The sequence below is a fragment of the Oncorhynchus mykiss genome, chromosome 11 (assembly GCF_057628025.1).
Source record: "Oncorhynchus mykiss isolate SJ-2025 chromosome 11, ASM5762802v1, whole genome shotgun sequence".
Lineage (NCBI taxonomy): Eukaryota > Metazoa > Chordata > Actinopteri > Salmoniformes > Salmonidae > Oncorhynchus > Oncorhynchus mykiss.
In genome coordinates this window covers 84,731,002-84,752,839 of record NC_143032.1, presented here as the reverse complement: position 1 = coordinate 84,752,839, position 21,838 = coordinate 84,731,002, and the positions used below count along the sequence as shown (strand labels likewise).

Below are 21,838 nucleotides of genomic sequence, written 5' to 3'. Positions count from 1 at the left end.
TTTGCTCTTAGGAACAGTGCGTCAGTGAAAGGAGGGGTTTCTGGGGTAGTGTTACGTGTGGAGGTGGAGCAATTGAAATTCCCGGTGTTTGTGAAGCCCGCTGTCACTCCTTTAGAGTTTTGAGTCAGAGTCTCTACCAGACAAAGTCAGATTAGGATATATCAGTTATCCCTCACTAACTTAAGCATCAGCTGTACATAGCCCATCTGTAAATAGCCCACCCAACTACCTCATCCCCATATTTTTGTTTTGTTTTTTTGTTGCTCCTCTGCACCCCAGTATCTCTACTTGCATATCTATCACTCCAGTGTTTAATTGCTCAATTGTAATTATTTCACCACTATGTCCTACTTATTGCCTTTACCTCCCTGATCTTACTTCATTTGCACTCACTGTATATAGACTTTTCTATTGTGTTATTGACTGTACGTTTGTTTTTATTCCATGTGTAACTCTGTGTTGTTGTTTGTGTCGACACTGCTTTGCTTTATCTTGGCCAGGTCGCAGTTGTAAATGAGAACTAGTTCTCAACTGGCCACCTGGTTAAATAAAGGTGTTCTCAACTAGCCTACCTGGTTAAATAAAGGTGTTCTCAACTAGCCTACCTGGTTAAATAAAGGTAGAAATAAAAATATATTTTTTAAAAAGACTGCTTTTGTGCCGAATTCACTGCGCTGTTTCAGGTGCCACGTTCATGGTCATGTAGCAGCAGGGTGTAGGTTCATGGTCATGTATCAGCAGGGTGTAGGTTCATGGTCATGTTGCAGCAGGGTGTAGGTTCATGGTCATGTTGCAGCAGGGTGTAGGTTCATGGTCATGTTGCAGCAGGGTGAAGGTTCATGGTCCTGTTGCAGCAGGGTGTAGGTTCATGGTCATGTAGCAGCAGGGTGAAGGTTCATGGTCATGTTGCAGCAGTGTGTAGGTTCATGGTCATGTTGCAGCAGTGTGTAGGTTCATGGTCCTGTAGCAGCAGGGTGAAGGTTCATGGTCATGTAGCAGCAGGGTGTAGGTTCATGGTCATGTTGCAGCAGGGTGTAGGTTCATGGTCATGTTGCAGCAGTGTGTAGGTTCATGGTCCTGTTGCAGCAGGGTGTGGGTTCATGGTCATGTTGCAGCAGGGTGTAGGTTCATGGTCCTGTTGCAGCAGGGTGTAGGTTCATGGTCATGTTGCAGCAGGGTGTAGGTTCATGGTCATGTTGCAGCAGGGTGAAGGTTCATGGTCATGTTGCAGCAGGGTGTAGGTTCATGGTCATGTTGCAGCAGGGTGTAGGTTCATGGTCATGTTGCAGCAGGGTGTAGGTTCATGGTCATGTTGCAGCAGGGTGTAGGTTCATGGTCATGTTGCAGCAGGGTGTAGGTTCATGGTCATGTTGCAGCAGGGTGTAGGTTCATGGTCATGTTGCAGCAGGGTGAAGGTTCATGGTCCTATAGCAGCAGGGTGAAGGTTCATGGTCATGTTGCAGCAGTGTGTAGGTTCATGGTCATGTTGCAGCAGGGTGTAGGTTCATGGTCATGTTGCAGCAGGGTGTAGGTTCATGGTCCTGTAGCAGCAGGGTGTAGGTTCATGGTCATGTTGCAGCAGGGTGTAGGTTCATGGTCATGTAGCAGCAGGGTGTAGGTTCATGGTCCTGTTGCAGCAGGGTGTGGGTTCATGGTCATGTTGCAGCAGGGTGTAGGTTCATGGTCATGTTGCAGCAGGGTGTAGGTTCATGGTCCTGTAGCAGCAGGGTGTAGGTTCATGGTCATGTTGCAGCAGGGTGTAGGAGGGAAATTCCAAGATGTGGGAAGTGTGCGGAGGGCAATGGGACAGAGGATTGTGTTGTTTCAGTGGATGAAGTTGTGTGTGTCAATTGTCGGGGTGCTCATATTGCTGGGGATCAGAAGTGTCCGGTTCAAGAAAGGCAGATTGAAGTGGCCATAGTCAGAGTAGTGCAGAGGGTGTCGTATGCTGAGGCAGTGAAGAAAGTGAAGGAGGATGGGTCAAGGGTGAGGGGATCCTGAGAGGATTTGTGCCAGCACAGAGGGATAGGGTAATGAGTGAGTTATGCTTCAGTAAGGTTGGCTTCTTAGCATTCATTGCAATAGTTATCAACTGTACCACAAAAAACTGGAAAGTAAATCACAGAGAATAGATGTTGTGGTGGCAGCTGCAGAGAAGTATTTGGGTGTATACCAGATTTGACTCCAGAAGAGTGACAGGGTGGTATATAGGTGTAGGCCTAGTGGCTGGTGCAATTAATTATTTTAGGAACAGGAATAATGAAGAGACTTTAATGCAGGTAGGCCGTGACTGGCCTCTTCACTTTAGCACAGTAGTTGGTGGTGTATGCACCTTTAGTTGGATGCGACCGGGCCAACCCAATCACGAAGAAGAAGGGATCATAGCCTTCACCTGATTAGTCTGTCATGGAAAGAGCAAGTGTTCCTAATGTTTTGTACACTCAGTGTATTACACCCCCCATATATCTGTTGCGCTAGGCCGGGGGCATACCTATAGGTTGACCTAGGGACATCATACCTGAAAGTGTTCAAAACTGTCGTCAGCCAAATGGGAATCTGTCCCCTGTTATTGACATCTACTTTTCTCCTCCCCTGTCTTTACCTGTGGGACGCGCAAACAAGCTCAACTCAAGTGCCACATCCACTGCTCTCGTCATCGCTCACCGCCATATTGGATAAACTACCAGTGGACGGTGGGGTGGGGGGGAGAATGGAGGCTGAGGGAAACACTGAAATATTGCTTATATGTCGCTAAATTGGTTGTGGTATAGTTGTCATTTACCAGAGATAAAAAATTAAATATATATTTAAAAAAAATAATAATTGGGAGTCCGTAGCTGTATGTATCCGAGGGGGAAAATGTAAAGTGGTTTTCAAAAATCACGGCAGAGTAGTGAGAGACCGAGTCGAGCTGGGTGTTTTTTTTTTCCCCCTTCGTTGCTTGTTGGAACTTGTAGACATGACTTCCCTGATACAGCGGAGCTCGGGCCTAGTGCAGAGACGGACCGAGGCCTCTCGTACGGCTGCCGCCGACAAGGACCGAGGGTCCGGGGATGACGACTTCGAGCCCCGCCGCCGCTGCAGCGGGGAAGAACAAGAGGAACAGGACAAAGGAGACTCCAAAGAAACTCGACTCACTTTGATGGAAGAAGTACTACTCTTAGGATTAAAGGACCGCGAGGTATAATTGTGTATTTATTTTGTAACTAAAACTATATTTAGCTAGTTAGGTAACGTTAATTCAAAGACGTCAAAATAGCATGTACTAATAGGCGATAGCTAACGTTAACTCGATAGATTTTGTCAATATAATTATTGCTAGTTAACTGTGCAGTTAGGTTTATATTGACTTGCTGGCTACATTGACCAGGGTTTTAGATAGGTAGTTTAGCGCCAAAAAGAGACTTTGATGATCAAGGTTTTGGAAGCATAAGGAATTTTCATAATATCAGCGATAATAAAATATATTTAAAAAAATGAATAAAACCTAGATGTTAACTTGATACCTTTTTAAAGATACACACGGCGAGGCATGGCTTCATTTCACCACGCCCCCGTGTAAAGTACAGCTAATCGGGTACTCTCATTGTAATTACCCTTATTTTTTGGCGGTATCCTAAGCAGACTATTGTTTCTATAAACGTTTTCAATAGTCCCAAGTGTCATTTTAAACACACATGGGCTGTCACAACAATAACTTATTTGCATGATAGTTAATTCTGCCACTCGGGAGGTTGTTACTCGACCTGCTGACATTGACAGTGAATATAGTAAAGCTGTCGCAGCATATCTACGTCACGGTTTGTTTACCCCCCTCTATATTTTTTTTGTTTGTTTTGCCAGTAAACTGAAGTTAGCTGGCTGGCTAGCGAGAGAAGTTAATGTCGATATTTTTCGCCATTAGATATGTCTCGTTACTACTTCCAGTCTTTTCGCTAACCTTGAACCTTCTAGGTATTTAGAAAAGTTTATTTGTTGTTGACTTGCCCTCCGTCCGTCTGTATGTTCTTTCAACTTCCTGGAGACCAGCTGTGCAGACAACCCTACCAAATGGCCTAAAGTAGCCTATGGCGATATCTACACCTACATAGTGGAATCTCCAGGGTTGTATAAATATCCAAATGCAGAAGAATATTATAGCTGTTATTTAGACAGATACATCTCACTAGTCCTTACTACAAGCTAATTAGCAAGCTTTATGCAATACACATAGCTAGTTAGATACAAACAAGTGCTTGCCACTTACGGGTGATGAAGTGCTTCGAACACACAATGTATCGTGCAACCGGAGACCACAGATTATCAGCATTGTCGTGTATTAGCCTGAAATTATGAGGTTCTTCTAACCGGCTCCTCTGGCTGGTAATGAGGTTCTTCTAACCGGGTTCTTGGGCTGTTGATGAGGTTCTTCTAACCGGGTTCTTGGGCTGTTGATGAGGTTCTTCTAACCGGGTCCTTGGGCTGTTGATGAGGTTCCTCTAACCGGGTTCTTGGGCTGTTGATGAGGTTCTTCTAACTGGGTCCTTGGGCTGTTGATGAGGTTCCTCTAACCGGGTCCTTGGGCTGTTGATGAGGTTCTTCTAACCGGGTCCTTGGGCTGTTGATGAGGTTCTTCATAGGGCTGGCTCTGACTACATGTGTGGGTATGGATATGCAGACCCGTGAGCCCTCCCCCCATGATGACTTCACCCCCATCAAAGTTGCCCAACTTGCTCTAATTTGAATGCTTGTTCTGGTCTCCTGTTGTCATTGTTTTAGTCAGGATATGTTTCTCATTATTTCCAAGTTTCCATGGCTTCTAAAGTCCGGATCTAAGAAATACTTTCAGTGAAGATTCTCCATTGAGCATATATTTTATATATTTTACTTCTGGACGAGGCTTAATTTGTGTCCTGGAAATGCTTCAGGCTTGATGCTCTGGGTATGAGATTCACTGGAGCAAATGCATTTCCATCTGAATATAATAAATCACAGAGTGTGGCAGAAATGAGTGACATCTCTCACTGGAACTAGCTGAGCCGGCTCTGCTGTGAAAGAGAAGTGTCATGATGCATATTTCAAAGTTACACAACCCCCCCCCCCCCCCCCCCAATGCTGCGCTGAACTCAGTCCTATACTAGGAAACATGTCTTATTCAGCAACTATCATGTGATTGTGTCTCTGACTGTAGCTGAGCCCACACACTGCAGTAGAGCACGGTAAAGATCTGAACCAGAGGCTTAATGCATTGAGAGGTGACAGTCCATTAGTTCAACAGCTTTGGATGCAGGTCTCATCTCGCCAGTGAAGTACTGGTGTGGTGCGACTCTTGTTTCCTTAACTAGGTGTGTTGAACTGAAGTCATCCCACTAGTCTAACAGGCAGCATGAGAAGAACACATCCCACTAGTCTAACATGAGCTGAACACAGCCCACTAGTCTAACAGGCAGCATGAGATGAACACATCCCACTAGTCTAACAGGCAGCATGAGATGAACACATCCCACTAGTCTAACAGGCAGCATGAGCTGAACACATCCCACTAGTCTAACAGGCAGCATGAGATGAACACATCCCACTAGTCTAACAGGCAGCATGAGCTGAACACAGCCCACTAGTCTAACATGAGATGAACACATCCCACTAGTCTAACAGGCAGCATGAGATGGACACATCCTGCTAGTCTAACATGAGATGAACACATCCCACTAGTCTAACATGAGATGAACACATCCCACTAGTCTAACATGAGATGAACACAGCCCACTAGTCTAGCATGAGATGAACACAGCCCACTAGTCTAGCATGAGATGAACACATCCCACTAGTCTAACATGAGATGAACACATCCCACTAGTCTTAACAGGCAGCATGAGATGAACACATCCCACTAGTCTAACAGGCAGCATGAGATGAACACATCCCACTAGTCTAACATGAGAAGAACACATCCCACTAGTCTAACAGGCAGCATGAGATGAACACATCCCACTAGTCTAACAGGCAGCATGAGATGAACACATCCCACTAGTCTAACAGGCAGCATGAGATGAACACATCCCACTAGTCTAACAGGCAGCATGAGAAGAACACATCCCACTAGTCTAACAGGCAGCATGAGATGAACACATCCCACTAGTCTAACATGAGAAGAACACATCCCACTAGTCTAACAGGCAGCATGAGATGAACACATCCCACTAGTCTAACATGAGATGAACACATCCCACTAGTCTAACAGGCAGCATGAGATGAACACATCCCACTAGTCTAACAGGCAGCATGAGAAGAACACATCCCACTAGTCTAACATGAGAAGAACACATCCCACTAGTCTAACAGGCAGCATGAGATGAACACATCCCACTAGTCTAACAGGCAGCATGAGAAGAACACATCCCACTAGTCTAACATGAGAAGAACACATCCCACTAGTCTAACAGGCAGCATGAGATGAACACATCCCGCTAGTCTAACAGGCAGCATGAGAAGAACACATCCCACTAGTCTAACAGGCAGCATGAGCTGAACACAGCCCACTAGTCTAACATGAGATGAACACATCCCACTAGTCTAGCATGAGATGAACACATCCCACTAGTCTAACAGGCAGCATGAGATGAACACATCCCACTAGTCTAACAGGCAGCATGAGATGAACACATCCCGCTAGTCTAACAGGCAGCATGAGAAGAACACATCCCACTAGTCTAACAGGCAGCATGAGCTGAACACAGCCCACTAGTCTAACATGAGATGAACACATCCCACTAGTCTAGCATGAGATGAACACATCCCACTAGTCTAACAGGCAGCATGAGATGAACACATCCCACTAGTCTAACAGGCAGCATGAGATGAACACATCCCACTAGTCTAACAGGCAGCATGAGATGAACACATCCCACTAGTCTAACAGGCAGCATGAGATGAACACATCCCACTAGTCTAACAGGCAGCATGAGAAGAACACATCCCACTAGTCTAACAGGCAGCATGAGATGAACACATCCCACTAGTCTAACATGAGAAGAACACATCCCACTAGTCTAACAGGCAGCATGAGATGAACACATCCCACTAGTCTAACATGAGATGAACACATCCCACTAGTCTAACATGAGATGAACACATCCCACTAGTCTAACAGGCAGCATGAGATGAACACATCCCACTAGTCTAACAGGCAGCATGAGAAGAACACATCCCACTAGTCTAACATGAGAAGAACACATCCCACTAGTCTAACAGGCAGCATGAGATGAACACATCCCACTAGTCTAACATGAGATGAACACATCCCACTAGTCTAACATGAGATGAACACATCCCACTAGTCTAACAGGCAGCATGAGATGAACACATCCCACTAGTCTAACAGGCAGCATGAGAAGAACACATCCCACTAGTCTAACAGGCAGCATGAGCTGAACACAGCCCACTAGTCTAACATGAGATGAACACATCCCACTAGTCTAGCATGAGATGAACACATCCCACTAGTCTAACAGGCAGCATGAGATGAACACATCCCACTAGTCTAACAGGCAGCATGAGATGAACACATCCCGCTAGTCTAACAGGCAGCATGAGAAGAACACATCCCACTAGTCTAACAGGCAGCATGAGCTGAACACAGCCCACTAGTCTAACATGAGATGAACACATCCCACTAGTCTAACAGGCAGCATGAGATGAACACATCCCACTAGTCTAACAGGCAGCATGAGATGAACACATCCCACTAGTCTAACAGGCAGCATGAGATGAACACATCCCACTAGTCTAACAGGCAGCATGAGATGAACACATCCCACTAGTCTAACAGGCAGCATGAGATGAACACATCCCACTAGTCTAACAGGCAGCATGAGAAGAACACATCCCACTAGTCTAACAGGCAGCATGAGATGAACACATCCCACTAGTCTAACATGAGAAGAACACATCCCACTAGTCTAACAGGCAGCATGAGATGAACACATCCCACTAGTCTAACATGAGATGAACACATCCCACTAGTCTAACAGGCAGCATGAGATGAACACATCCCACTAGTCTTAACAGGCAGCATGAGAAGAACACATCCCACTAGTCTAACATGAGAAGAACACATCCCACTAGTCTAACAGGCAGCATGAGATGAACACATCCCACTAGTCTAACATGAGATGAACACATCCCACTAGTCTAACATGAGATGAACACATCCCACTAGTCTAACAGGCAGCATGAGATGAACACATCCCACTAGTCTAACAGGCAGCATGAGATGAACACATCCCACTAGTCTAACAGGCAGCATGAGATGAACACATCCCACTAGTCTAACATGAGAAGAACACAGCCCACTAGTCTAACATGAGATGAACACAGCCCACTAGTCTAACATGAGATGAACACAGCCCACTAGTCTAACATGAGATGAACACAGCCCACTAGTCTAGCATGAGATGAACACAGCCCACTAGTCTAGCATGAGATGAACACAGCCCACTAGTCTAACATGAGATGAACACAGCCCACTAGTCTAACATGAGATGAACACAGCCCACTAGTCTAACATGAGATGAACACAGCCCACTAGTCTAACATGAGATGAACACAGCCCACTAGTCTAGCATGAGATGAACACATCCCACTAGTCTAACATGAGATGAACACATCCCACTAGTCTAACAGGCAGCATGAGATGAACACATCCCACTAGTCTAACAGGCAGCATGAGATGAACACATCCCACTAGTCTAACATGAGAAGAACACATCCCACTAGTCTAACAGGCAGCATGAGATGAACACAGCCCACTAGTCTAACATGAGATGAACACAGCCCACTAGTCTAACATGAGATGAACACAGCCCACTAGTCTAACATGAGATGAACACAGCCCACTAGTCTAACATGAGATGAACACAGCCCACTAGTCTAACATGAGATGGACACATCCCACTAGTTTAACAGGCAGCATGAGATGAACACATCCCACTAGTCTAACAGGCAGCATGAGATGAACACATCCCACTAGTCTAACAGGCAGCATGAGATGAACACATCCCACTAGTCTAACATGAGATGAACACATCCCACTAGTCTAACATGAGATGAACACATCCCACTAGTCTAACAGGCAGCATGAGATGAACACATCCCACTAGTCTAACAGGCAGCATGAGATGGACACATCCTGCTAGTCTAACATGAGATGAACACAGCCCACTAGTCTAACATGAGATGAACACAGCCCACTAGTCTAACATGAGATGAACACAGCCCACTAGTCTAGCATGAGATGAACACAGCCCACTAGTCTAGCATGAGATGAACACATCCCACTAGTCTAACATGAGATGAACACATCCCACTAGTCTAACAGGCAGCATGAGATGAACACATCCCACTAGTCTAACATGAGAAGAACACATCCCACTAGTCTAACAGGCAGCATGAGATGAACACAGCCCACTAGTCTAACATGAGATGAACACAGCCCACTAGTCTAACATGAGATGGACACAGTCCGCTAGTCTAACATGAGATGAACACATCCCGCTAGTCTAACAGGCAGCATGAGATGAACACAGCCCACTAGTCTAACATGAGATGAACACGGCCCATTCTCTCCTTACTCCATTCAGACCCCCCCTCTGAATTCTCCAGTCCCCCGACACAGAGGGAGGGAATGGTAACCAGCTGTCTTTGCTGGGTATCGGTGGCGACCATCTTGTTTTTCCTTAATGACAGAGTAGTCTTAGATGATGTTGATGCTGGGTTTCCCTGAGTTCCCCTGAGTTCCGCCCCAAGCCGAGCCCAATGATGTTTGATGTTGAATTGAAACCATGTGGCTGTCGGGGAAGCAAGCAGTAAATCATCTGTAAATCTAAGGGTATGTAGAATCATTCTCCTGTTTCAGGAAAATGGATGGATATGATAACTAGTCAGCTAGCGCTGAAGGACTTCTTCTTATTTTTTGTTGTTTACCCCTTTTTCTCCCCAATTTCGTGGTATCCAATTGTTTTAGTAGCTACTATCTTGTCTCATCGCTGCAACTCCCGTACGGGCTCGGGAGAGACGAAGGTTGAAAGTCATACGTCCTCCGATACCCAACCCAACCAAGCCGCACTGCTTCTTAACACAGCACGCATCCAACCTGGAAGCCAGCCGCACCAATGTGTTGGAGCAAACACTGTGCACCTGGCAACCTTGGTTAGCGCGCACTGCGCCCGGCCCGCCACAGGAGTCACTGGTGCGCGATGAGACAAGGATTTCCCTACCAGCCAAACCCTCCCTAACCCGGACGACGCTAGGCCAATTGTGCGTCGGCCCCACGGACCTCCCGGTCGCGGCCGGTTACGACAGAGCCTGGGCGCGAACCCAGGGTCTCTGCGCCACCCGGGAGGCCTAGGATAGCATCTTCTGCGTTAAGGATATGGCTACGAGGCCCGTTGATCCAGATAATGGCATAGAGCTGAAGGACTTCTCAGACAGGATAGCTGAAATAGCTGGCTAAGAATATGCTGTAGGATGAACGTTTCCCTCAAGCAGAGATCTGATGACGGTAAACGAAAACTTGTTTGGCTCCTAACACAGGGTTGGACTGTATTCAGATGTTTCCATATAGTCATACCGTTCTTCTCTGATCCTGAGATTTACGGTATTACCGGCTTACTACACAAGGGGGGGCACCTGTCCGTCAATTTAATAATAGATGATGAGTGAATGTAATACATTAAACACAGCAGTTGTATCGTGTGCTGTGCCGTTTACAGTTTACACACCCTACATTACTCATCTCATATGTATATACTGTACTCTATACCATCTACTGTATCTTGCCTATGCCGTTCGGCCATCACTCATTCATATATCTTTATGTACATATTCTTATTTGTTCCTGTGTTTATAAGGTAGTTGTAGTGAAATTGTTAGGTTAGATTACTTGTTAGGTATTACTGAATGGTCGGAATTAGAAGCACAAGCATTTTCGCTACGCTCGCATTAACATCTGCTAACCATATGTGTATGTGACAAATAAAATTAGATTTGATTTCTAGATGCTGAGAAGGCTTTTGACAGGCTTGAATGGCAGTACATGGAGAAATTTGGTTTGGGAAAGAATGTTATCGATATGGTTTGTGTGTTTTATATGCTAACCCTGTTGCTATGGTGTGTCTAGTGACGCCATACTCTCAGAGGTCCATCCCCTTTTCTTTGGGGATGCAGATGAGGTGGCGGCCGATCCCCAACGTTATTCATTCTGTCGCTAGAGCCTTTATCCCAACATCTGAGACAGGATGGAATTTCTTCTCCTATACTGATTAAATCATCCAATCATGTGGATGATATCCTCCTATATATATATATATATATATATATATATATAATCCAGAATTCAATCCCATCTTTATTATCTACATTTGAAGAATTCCAATTGCTGTCCGGGTATAAGATAAATTGTACAAAATAATCGGCCCAAAAAAAGTTTCACTTCCCTCAACAATTTCTCTGAAAACGCAGTTCACTTATTTGGGTGTTAGTATACAAACATCTCTGCACGGCCTGGTGAAGGTTTTATTATGAGTACATTCACAAGGAGGTTGGGAACGAGATTTAAACATTTGGCCGCATGGGTTTCAGCCTGTTTCCTTGCAAACTAGGGTCGCTTCCATAAAACATTAATGTGTTGCCATGTATTTGACGGCAGGGTAGCCTAGTGGTTAGAGTGTAGAGGCGGCAGGTAGCCTAGTGGTTAAGAGTGTAGAGGCGGCAGGTAGCCTAGTGGTTAGAGTGTTGGACTAGTAACCAGCAGGTAGCCTAGTGGTTAGAGTGTAGAGGCGGCAGGTAGCCTAGTGGTTAGAGTGTTGGACTAGTAACCAGCAGGTAGCCTAGTGGTTAGAGCGTTGGACTAGTAACCAGCAGGTAGCCTAGTGGTTAGAGTGTAGAGGCGGCAGGTAGCCTAGTGGTTAGAGTGTAGAGGCGGCAGGTAGCCTAGTGGTTAGAGTGTTGGACTAGTAACCAGCAGGTAGCCTAGTGGTTAGAGCGTTGGACTAGTAACCAGCAGGTAGTCTAGTGGTTAGAGTGTTGGACTCATAACCAGCAGGTAGCCTAGTGGTTAGAGTGTTGGACTCATAACCAGCAGGTAGCCTAGTTGTTAGACTCATAACCAGCAGGTAGCCTAGTGGTTAGAGTGTTGGACTAGTAACCAGCAGGCAGTCTAGTGGTTAGAGCGTTGGACTAGTAACCGAAAGGTTTCAAGTTCAAATCCCCGAGCTGACAAGGTACAAATCTGTCGTTCTGCCCCCTGAACAGGCAGTTAACCCACTGTTCCTAGGCCGTCATTGAAAATAAGAATTTGTTCATAACTGACTTGCCTGGTTAAATAAAGGTAAAATATATTTTTTTTTAAATTGAATCCGGGGCATCATGATCCCAGTAAGCTTTTGGGGAACGATTGATAAACGTATACGTCAATACCTTTGGAATGGCAAACATCTAAAGAACGGGTTTGAGGCGTTAACAATGACAGAAGTGGTGGACTTACCGAATGTTAGTATTTATACCAGCAGTCTTTCCAGGCACTCCCGTTTAGAGAATGGTTTGGTCCGTCTACTTCAGTCTCTTAGAACTATTGAGCAAGGACTTGTTTCCTATTAGACTGCAGGATGTTATTTTCTGGTATATCTAATAAGAAATGTACTGTATTTTGATCCTATTATTTCTAATACAATAGAGAATTTTTAGGAAGGTTGAGAAGTGTAACTGGAAATGGCATCTCCGTACCTCTCTGTGGCATAGCAAGGCTGTTACTTCAGGAAATGGCATCTCCGTATCGCTCTGTGGCATAGCAAGGCTGTTACTTCAGGAAATGACATCTCCGTACCTCTCTGTGGCATAGCAAGGCTGTCACTTCAGGAAATGACATCTCCGTACCTCTCTGTGGCATAGCAAGGCTGTCACTTCAGGAAATGACATCTCCGTACCTCTCTGTGGCATAGCAAGGCTGTTACTTCAGGAATTGACATCTCCGTATCTCTCTGTGGCATAGCAAGTCTGTTACTTCAGGAAATGACATCTCCGTACCGCTCTGTGGCATAGCAAGGCTGTTACTTCAGGAAATGACATCTCCGTACCTCTCTGTGGCATAGCAAGGCTGTTACTTCAGGAAATGGCATCTCCGTACCTCTCTGTGGCATAGCAAGGCTGTTACTTCAGGAAATGACATCTCCGTACCTCTCTGTGGCATAGCAAGGCTGTTATTTCAGGAAATGACATCTCCGTACCTCTCTGTGGCATAGCAAGTCTGTTACTTCAGGAAATGACATCTCTGTATCGCTCTGTGGCATAGCAAGGCTGTTACTTCAGGAAATGGCATCTCTGTTTCGCTCTGTGGCATAGCAAGGCTGTTACTTCAGCTAATAAAGCTTTTGAGTCTAGTTTGCCTGGTTTGCAAAATGGGTCAATCTAGGAGGTACAGTGGGGCAAAAAATTATTTAGTCAGCCACCAATTGTGCAAGTTCTCCCACTTAAAAAGATGAGAGAAGCCTGTAATTTTCATCATAGGTACACTTCAACTATGACAGACAAAAAATCCAGAAAATCACATTGTAGGATTTTTTATGAATTTATTTGCAAATTATGGTGGAAAATAAGTATTTGGTCAATAACAAAAGTTTCTCAATCCTTTGTTAAATACTTTTTTGCCCCACTGTATATTTTCTATGTCCCTGATCAGTTTGTTGAAAACACACAACAAAAAATAACATTCAATATAAATCCCAACACCTGTCAACACACCTGCCGCCTCTTTCTCCCGCTGTACTATTTACAAACAAAAAACACGTGACTGGCTCAACTGTTCTGGAGAACGACAGTAAGCTTCATAATGTGACTGGCTCAACTGTTCTGGAGAACGACAGTAAGCTTCATAATGTGACTGGCTCAACTGTTCTGGAGAACGACAGTAAGCTTCATAATGTGACTGGCTCAACTGTTCTGGAGAACGACAGTAAGCTTCATAATGTGACTGGCTCAACTGTTCTGGAGAACGACAGTAAGCTTCATAATGTGACTGGCTCAACTGTTCTGGAGAACGACAGTAAGCTTCATAATGTGACTGGCTCAACTGTTCTGGAGAACGACAGTAAGCTTCATAATGTGACTGGCTCAACTGTTCTGGAGAACGACAGTAAGCTTCATAATGTGACTGGCTCAACTGTTCTGGAGAACGACAGTAAGCTTCATAATGTGACTGGCTCAACTGTTCTGGAGAACGACAGTAAGCTTCATAATGTGACTGGCTCAACTGTTCTGGAGAACGACAGTAAGCTTCATAATGTGACTGGCTCAACTGTTCTGGAGAACGACAGTAAGCTTCATAATGTGACTGGCTCAACTGTTCTGGAGAACGACAGTAAGCTTCATAATGTGACTGGCTCAACTGTTCTGGAGAACGACAGTAAGCTTCATAATGTGACTGGCTCAACTGTTCTGGACTACGACAGTAAGCTTCATAACGTGACTGGCTCAACTGTTCTGGAGAACGACAGTAAGCTTCATAACGTGACTGGCTCAACTGTTCTGGAGAACGACAGTAAGCTTCATAACGTGACTGGCTCAACTGTTCTGGAGAACGACAGTAAGCTTCATAATGTGACTGGCTCAACTGTTCTGGAGAACGACAGTAAGCTTCATAATGTGACTGGCTCAACTGTTCTGGAGAACGACAGTAAGCTTCATAATGTGACTGGCTCAACTGTTCTGGAGAACGACAGTAAGCTTCATAATGTGACTGGCTCAACTGTTCTGGAGAACGACAGTAAGCTTCATAATGTGACTGGCTCAACTGTTCTGGAGAACGACAGTAAGCTTCATAATGTGACTGGCTCAACTGTTCTGGAGAACGACAGTAAGCTTCATAATGTGACTGGTTCAACTGTTCTGGAGAACGACAGTAAGCTTCATAACGTGACTGGCTCAACTGTTCTGGAGAACGACAGTAAGCTTCATAACGTGACTGGCTCAACTGTTCTGGAGAACGACAGTAAGCTTCATAACGTGACTGGCTCAACTGTTCTGGAGAACGACAGTAAGCTTCATAACGTGACTGGCTCAACTGTTCTGGAGAACGACAGTAAGCTTCATAATGTGACTGGCTCAACTGTTCTGGAGAACGACAGTAAGCTTCATAATGTGACTGGCTCAACTGTTCTGGAGAACGACAGTAAGCTTCATAATGTGACTGGCTCAACTGTTCTGGAGAACGACAGTAAGCTTCATAATGTGACTGGCTCAACTGTTCTGGAGAACGACAGTAAGCTTCATAATGTGACTGGCTCAACTGTTCTGGACTACGACAGTAAGCTTCATAACGTGACTGGCTCAACTGTTCTGGAGAACGACAGTAAGCTTCATAACGTGACTGGCTCAACTGTTCTGGAGAACGACAGTAAGCTTCATAACGTGACTGGCTCAACTGTTCTGGAGAACGACAGTAAGCTTCATAATGTGACTGGCTCAACTGTTCTGGAGAACGACAGTAAGCTTCATAATGTGACTGGCTCAACTGTTCTGGAGAACGACAGTAAGCTTCATAATGTGACTGGCTCAACTGTTCTGGAGAACGACAGTAAGCTTCATAATGTGACTGGCTCAACTGTTCTGGAGAACGACAGTAAGCTTCATAATGTGACTGGCTCAACTGTTCTGGAGAACGACAGTAAGCTTCATAATGTGACTGGCTCAACTGTTCTGGAGAACGACAGTAAGCTTCATAATGTGACTGGTTCAACTGTTCTGGAGAACGACAGTAAGCTTCATAACGTGACTGGCTCAACTGTTCTGGAGAACGACAGTAAGCTTCATAACGTGACTGGCTCAACTGTTCTGGAGAACGACAGTAAGCTTCATAACGTGACTGGCTCAACTGTTCTGGAGAACGACAGTAAGCTTCATAACGTGACTGGCTCAACTGTTCTGGAGAACGACAGTAAGCTTCATAATGTGACTGGCTCAACTGTTCTGGAGAACGACAGTAAGCTTCATAATGTGACTGGCTCAACTGTTCTGGAGAACGACAGTAAGCTTCATAATGTGACTGGCTCAACTGTTCTGGAGAACGACAGTAAGCTTCATAATGTGACTGGCTCAACTGTTCTGGAGAACGACAGTAAGCTTCATAATGTGACTGGCTCAACTGTTCTGGAGAACGACAGTAAGCTTCATAATGTGACTGGCTCAACTGTTCTGGAGAACGACAGTAAGCTTCATAATGTGACTGGCTCAACTGTTCTGGAGAACGACAGTAAGCTTCATAATGTGACTGGCTCAACTGTTCTGGAGAACGACAGTAAGCCTCATAACGTGACTGGCTCAACTGTTCTGGAGAACGACAGTAAGCTTCATAATGTGACTGGCTCAACTGTTCTGGAGAACGACAGTAAGCTTCATAATGTGACTGGCTCAACTGTTCTGGAGAACGACAGTAAGCTTCATAATGTGACTGGCTCAACTGTTCTGGAGAACGACAGTAAGCTTCATAATGTGACTGGCTCAACTGTTCTGGAGAACGACAGTAAGCCTCATAATGTGACTGGCTCAACTGTTCTGGAGAACGACAGTAAGCTTCATAATGTGACTGGCTCAACTGTTCTGGAGAACGACAGTAAGCTTCATAATGTGACTGGCTCAACTGTTCTGGAGAACGACAGTAAGCTTCATAATGTGACTGGCTCAACTGTTCTGGAGAACGACAGTAAGCTTCATAATGTGACTGGCTCAACTGTTCTGGAGAACGACAGTAAGCTTCATAATGTGACTGGCTCAACTGTTCTGGAGAACGACAGTAAGCTTCATAATGTGACTGGCTCAACTGTTCTGGAGAACGACAGTAAGCTTCATAATGTGACTGGCTCAACTGTTCTGGAGAACGACAGTAAGCCTCATAACGTGACTGGCTCAACTGTTCTGGAGAACGACAGTAAGCTTCATAATGTGACTGGCTCAACTGTTCTGGAGAACGACAGTAAGCTTCATAATGTGACTGGCTCAACTGTTCTGGAGAACGACAGTAAGCTTCATAATGTGACTGGCTCAACTGTTCTGGAGAACGACAGTAAGCCTCATAACGTGACTGGCTCAACTGTTCTGGAGAACGACAGTAAGCTTCATAATGTGACTGGCTCAACTGTTCTGGAGAACGACAGTAAGCTTCATAATGTGACTGGCTCAACTGTTCTGGAGAACGACAGTAAGCTTCATAATGTGACTGGCTCAACTGTTCTGGAGAACGACAGTAAGCTTCATAATGTGACTGGCTCAACTGTTCTGGAGAACGACAGTAAGCTTCATAATGTGACTGGCTCAACTGTTCTGGAGAACGACAGTAAGCTTCATAATGTGACTGGCTCAACTGTTCTGGGCTACGACAGTAAGCTTCATAACGTGACTGGCTCAACTGTTCTGGAGAACGACAGTAAGCTTCATAACGTGACTGGCTCAACTGTTCTGGAGAACGACAGTAAGCTTCATACCGTGACTGGCTCAACTGTTCTGGAGAACGACAGTAAGCTTCATAATGTGACTGGCTCAACTGTTCTGGAGAACGACAGTAAGCTTCATAATGTGACTGGCTCAACTGTTCTGGAGAACGACAGTAAGCTTCATAATGTGACTGGCTCAACTGTTCTGGAGAACGACAGTAAGCTTCATAATGTGACTGGCTCAACTGTTCTGGACTACGACAGTAAGCTTCATAACGTGACTGGCTCAACTGTTCTGGAGAACGACAGTAAGCTTCATAACGTGACTGGCTCAACTGTCCTGGAGAACGACAGTAAGCTTCATAATGTGACTGGCTCAACTGTTCTGGAGAACGACAGTAAGCTTCATAATGTGACTGGCTCAACTGTTCTGGAGAACGACAGTAAGCTTCATAATGTGACTGGCTCAACTGTTCTGGAGAACGACAGTAAGCTTCATAATGTGACTGGCTCAACTGTTCTGGAGAACGACAGTAAGCTTCATAATGTGACTGGCTCAACTGTTCTGGAGAACGACAGTAAGCTTCATAATGTGACTGGCTCAACTGTTCTGGAGAACGACAGTAAGCTTCATAATGTGACTGGCTCAACTGTTCTGGAGAACGACAGTAAGCTTCATAATGTGACTGGTTCAACTGTTCTGGAGAACGACAGTAAGCTTCATAACGTGACTGGCTCAACTGTTCTGGAGAACGACAGTAAGCTTCATAACGTGACTGGCTCAACTGTTCTGGAGAACGACAGTAAGCTTCATAACGTGACTGGCTCAACTGTTCTGGAGAACGACAGTAAGCTTCATAATGTGACTGGCTCAACTGTTCTGGAGAACGACAGTAAGCTTCATAATGTGACTGGCTCAACTGTTCTGGAGAACGACAGTAAGCTTCATAATGTGACTGGCTCAACTGTTCTGGAGAACGACAGTAAGCTTCATAATGTGACTGGCTCAACTGTTCTGGAGAATGACAGTAAGCTTCATAATGTGACTGGCTCAACTGTTCTGGAGAACGACAGTAAGCTTCATAATGTGACTGGCTCAACTGTTCTGGAGAACGACAGTAAGCTTCATAATGTGACTGGCTCAACTGTTCTGGAGAACGACAGTAAGCTTCATAATGTGACTGGCTCAACTGTTCTGGAGAACGACAGTAACCTTCATAATGTGACTGGCTCAACTGTTCTGGACTACGACAGTAAGCTTCATAACGTGACTGGCTCAACTGTTCTGGAGAACGACAGTAAGCTTCATAACGTGACTGGCTCAACTGTTCTGGAGAACGACAGTAAGCTTCATAATGTGACTGGCTCAACTGTTCTGGAGAACGACAGTAAGCTTCATAATGTGACTGGCTCAACTGTTCTGGAGAACGACAGTAAGCTTCATAATGTGACTGGCTCAACTGTTCTGGAGAACGACAGTAAGCTTCATAATGTGACTGGCTCAACTGTTCTGGAGAACGACAGTAAGCTTCATAATGTGACTGGCTCAACTGTTCTGGACTACGACAGTAAGCTTCATAACGTGACTGGCTCAACTGTTCTGGAGAACGACAGTAAGCTTCATAACGTGACTGGCTCAACTGTTCTGGAGAACGACAGTAAGCTTCATAATGTGACTGGCTCAACTGTTCTGGAGAACGACAGTAAGCTTCATAATGTGACTGGCTCAACTGTTCTGGAGAACGACAGTAAGCTTCATAATGTGACTGGCTCAACTGTTCTGGAGAACGACAGTAAGCTTCATAATGTGACTGGCTCAACTGTTCTGGAGAACGACAGTAAGCTTCATAATGTGACTGGCTCAACTGTTCTGGAGAACGACAGTAAGCTTCATAATGTGACTGGCTCAACTGTTCTGGAGAACGACAGTAAGCTTCGTAATGTGACTGGCTCAACTGTTCTGGAGAACGACAGTAAGCTTCATAACGTGACTGGTTCAACTGTTCTGGAGAACGACAGTAAGCTTCATAACGTGACTGGCTCAACTGTTCTGGAGAACGACAGTAAGCTTCATAACGTGACTGGCTCAACTGTTCTGGAGAACGACAGTAAGCTTCATAACGTGACTGGCTCAACTGTTCTGGAGAACGACAGTAAGCTTCATAATGTGACTGGCTCAACTGTTCTGGAGAACGACAGTAAGCTTCATAATGTGACTGGCTCAACTGTTCTGGAGAACGACAGTAAGCTTCATAATGTGACTGGCTCAACTGTTCTGGAGAACGACAGTAAGCTTCATAATGTGACTGGCTCAACTGTTCTGGAGAACGACAGTAAGCTTCATAATGTGACTGGCTCAACTGTTCTGGAGAACGACAGTAAGCTTCATAATGTGACTGGCTCAACTGTTCTGGAGAACGACAGTATGCTTCATAATGTGACTGGCTCAACTGTTCTGGAGAACGACAGTAAGCTTCATAATGTGACTGGCTCAACTGTTCTGGAGAACGACAGTAAGCTTCATAATGTGACTGGCTCAACTGTTCTGGAGAACGACAGTAAGCTTCATAATGTGACTGGCTCAACTGTTCTGGACTACGACAGTAAGCTTCATAACGTGACTGGCTCAACTGTTCTGGAGAACGACAGTAAGCTTCATAACGTGACTGGCTCAACTGTTCTGGAGAACGACAGTAAGCTTCATAACGTGACTGGCTCAACTGTTCTGGAGAACGACAGTAAGCTTCATAATGTGACTGGCTCAACTGTTCTGGAGAACGACAGTAAGCTTCATAATGTGACTGGCTCAACTGTTCTGGAGAACGACAGTAAGCTTCATAATGTGACTGGCTCAACTGTTCTGGAGAACGACAGTAAGCTTCATAATGTGACTGGCTCAACTGTTCTGGAGAACGACAGTAAGCTTCATAATGTGACTGGCTCAACTGTTCTGGAGAACGACAGTAAGCTTCATAATGTGACTGGCTCAACTGTTCTGGAGAACGACAGTAAGCTTCATAATGTGACTGGTTCAACTGTTCTGGAGAACGACAGTAAGCTTCATAACGTGACTGGCTCAACTGTTCTGGAGAACGACAGTAAGCTTCATAACGTGACTGGCTCAACTGTTCTGGAGAACGACAGTAAGCTTCATAACGTGACTGGCTCAACTGTTCTGGAGAACGACAGTAAGCTTCATAACGTGACTGGCTCAACTGTTCTGGAGAACGACAGTAAGCTTCATAATGTGACTGGCTCAACTGTTCTGGAGAACGACAGTAAGCTTCATAATGTGACTGGCTCAACTGTTCTGGAGAACGACAGTAAGCTTCATAATGTGACTGGCTCAACTGTTCTGGAGAACGACAGTAAGCTTCATAATGTGACTGGCTCAACTGTTCTGGAGAACGACAGTAAGCTTCATAATGTGACTGGCTCAACTGTTCTGGAGAACGACAGTAAGCTTCATAATGTGACTGGCTCAACTGTTCTGGAGAACGACAGTAAGCTTCATAATGTGACTGGCTCAACTGTTCTGGAGAACGACAGTAAGCTTCATAATGTGACTGGCTCAACTGTTCTGGAGAACGACAGTAAGCCTCATAACGTGACTGGCTCAACTGTTCTGGAGAACGACAGTAAGCTTCATAATGTGACTGGCTCAACTGTTCTGGAGAACGACAGTAAGCTTCATAATGTGACTGGCTCAACTGTTCTGGAGAACGACAGTAAGCTTCATAATGTGACTGGCTCAACTGTTCTGGAGAACGACAGTAAGCTTCATAATGTGACTGGCTCAACTGTTCTGGAGAACGACAGTAAGCCTCATAATGTGACTGGCTCAACTGTTCTGGAGAACGACAGTAAGCTTCATAATGTGACTGGCTCAACTGTTCTGGAGAACGACAGTAAGCTTCATAATGTGACTGGCTCAACTGTTCTGGAGAACGACAGTAAGCTTCATAATGTGACTGGCTCAACTGTTCTGGAGAACGACAGTAAGCTTCATAATGTGACTGGCTCAACTGTTCTGGAGAACGACAGTAAGCTTCATAATGTGACTGGCTCAACTGTTCTGGAGAACGACAGTAAGCTTCATAATGTGACTGGCTCAACTGTTCTGGAGAACGACAGTAAGCTTCATAATGTGACTGGCTCAACTGTTCTGGAGAACGACAGTAAGCCTCATAACGTGACTGGCTCAACTGTTCTGGAGAACGACAGTAAGCTTCATAATGTGACTGGCTCAACTGTTCTGGAGAACGACAGTAAGCTTCATAATGTGACTGGCTCAACTGTTCTGGAGAACGACAGTAAGCTTCATAATGTGACTGGCTCAACTGTTCTGGAGAACGACAGTAAGCTTCATAACGTGACTGGCT

The 21,838-nt window shown here is 45.1% G+C and overlaps 1 protein-coding gene across 1 annotated transcript in view; it reads left to right on the top strand.

The window, feature by feature from the left end:
• Positions 1-2,622: 2,622 nt before the first annotated feature.
• LOC110536491 (Golgi phosphoprotein 3) overlaps positions 2,623-21,838 on the top strand; it is a 44,016-nt gene continuing 24,800 nt past the window's right edge. Inside the window, exon 1 of the mRNA XM_036936526.2 lies at positions 2,623-3,181. Within this exon, the coding sequence (XP_036792421.1) occupies positions 2,960-3,181 (222 nt within the window). The 5' untranslated portion in view covers positions 2,623-2,959. The remainder of the gene's footprint in view (positions 3,182-21,838) is intronic.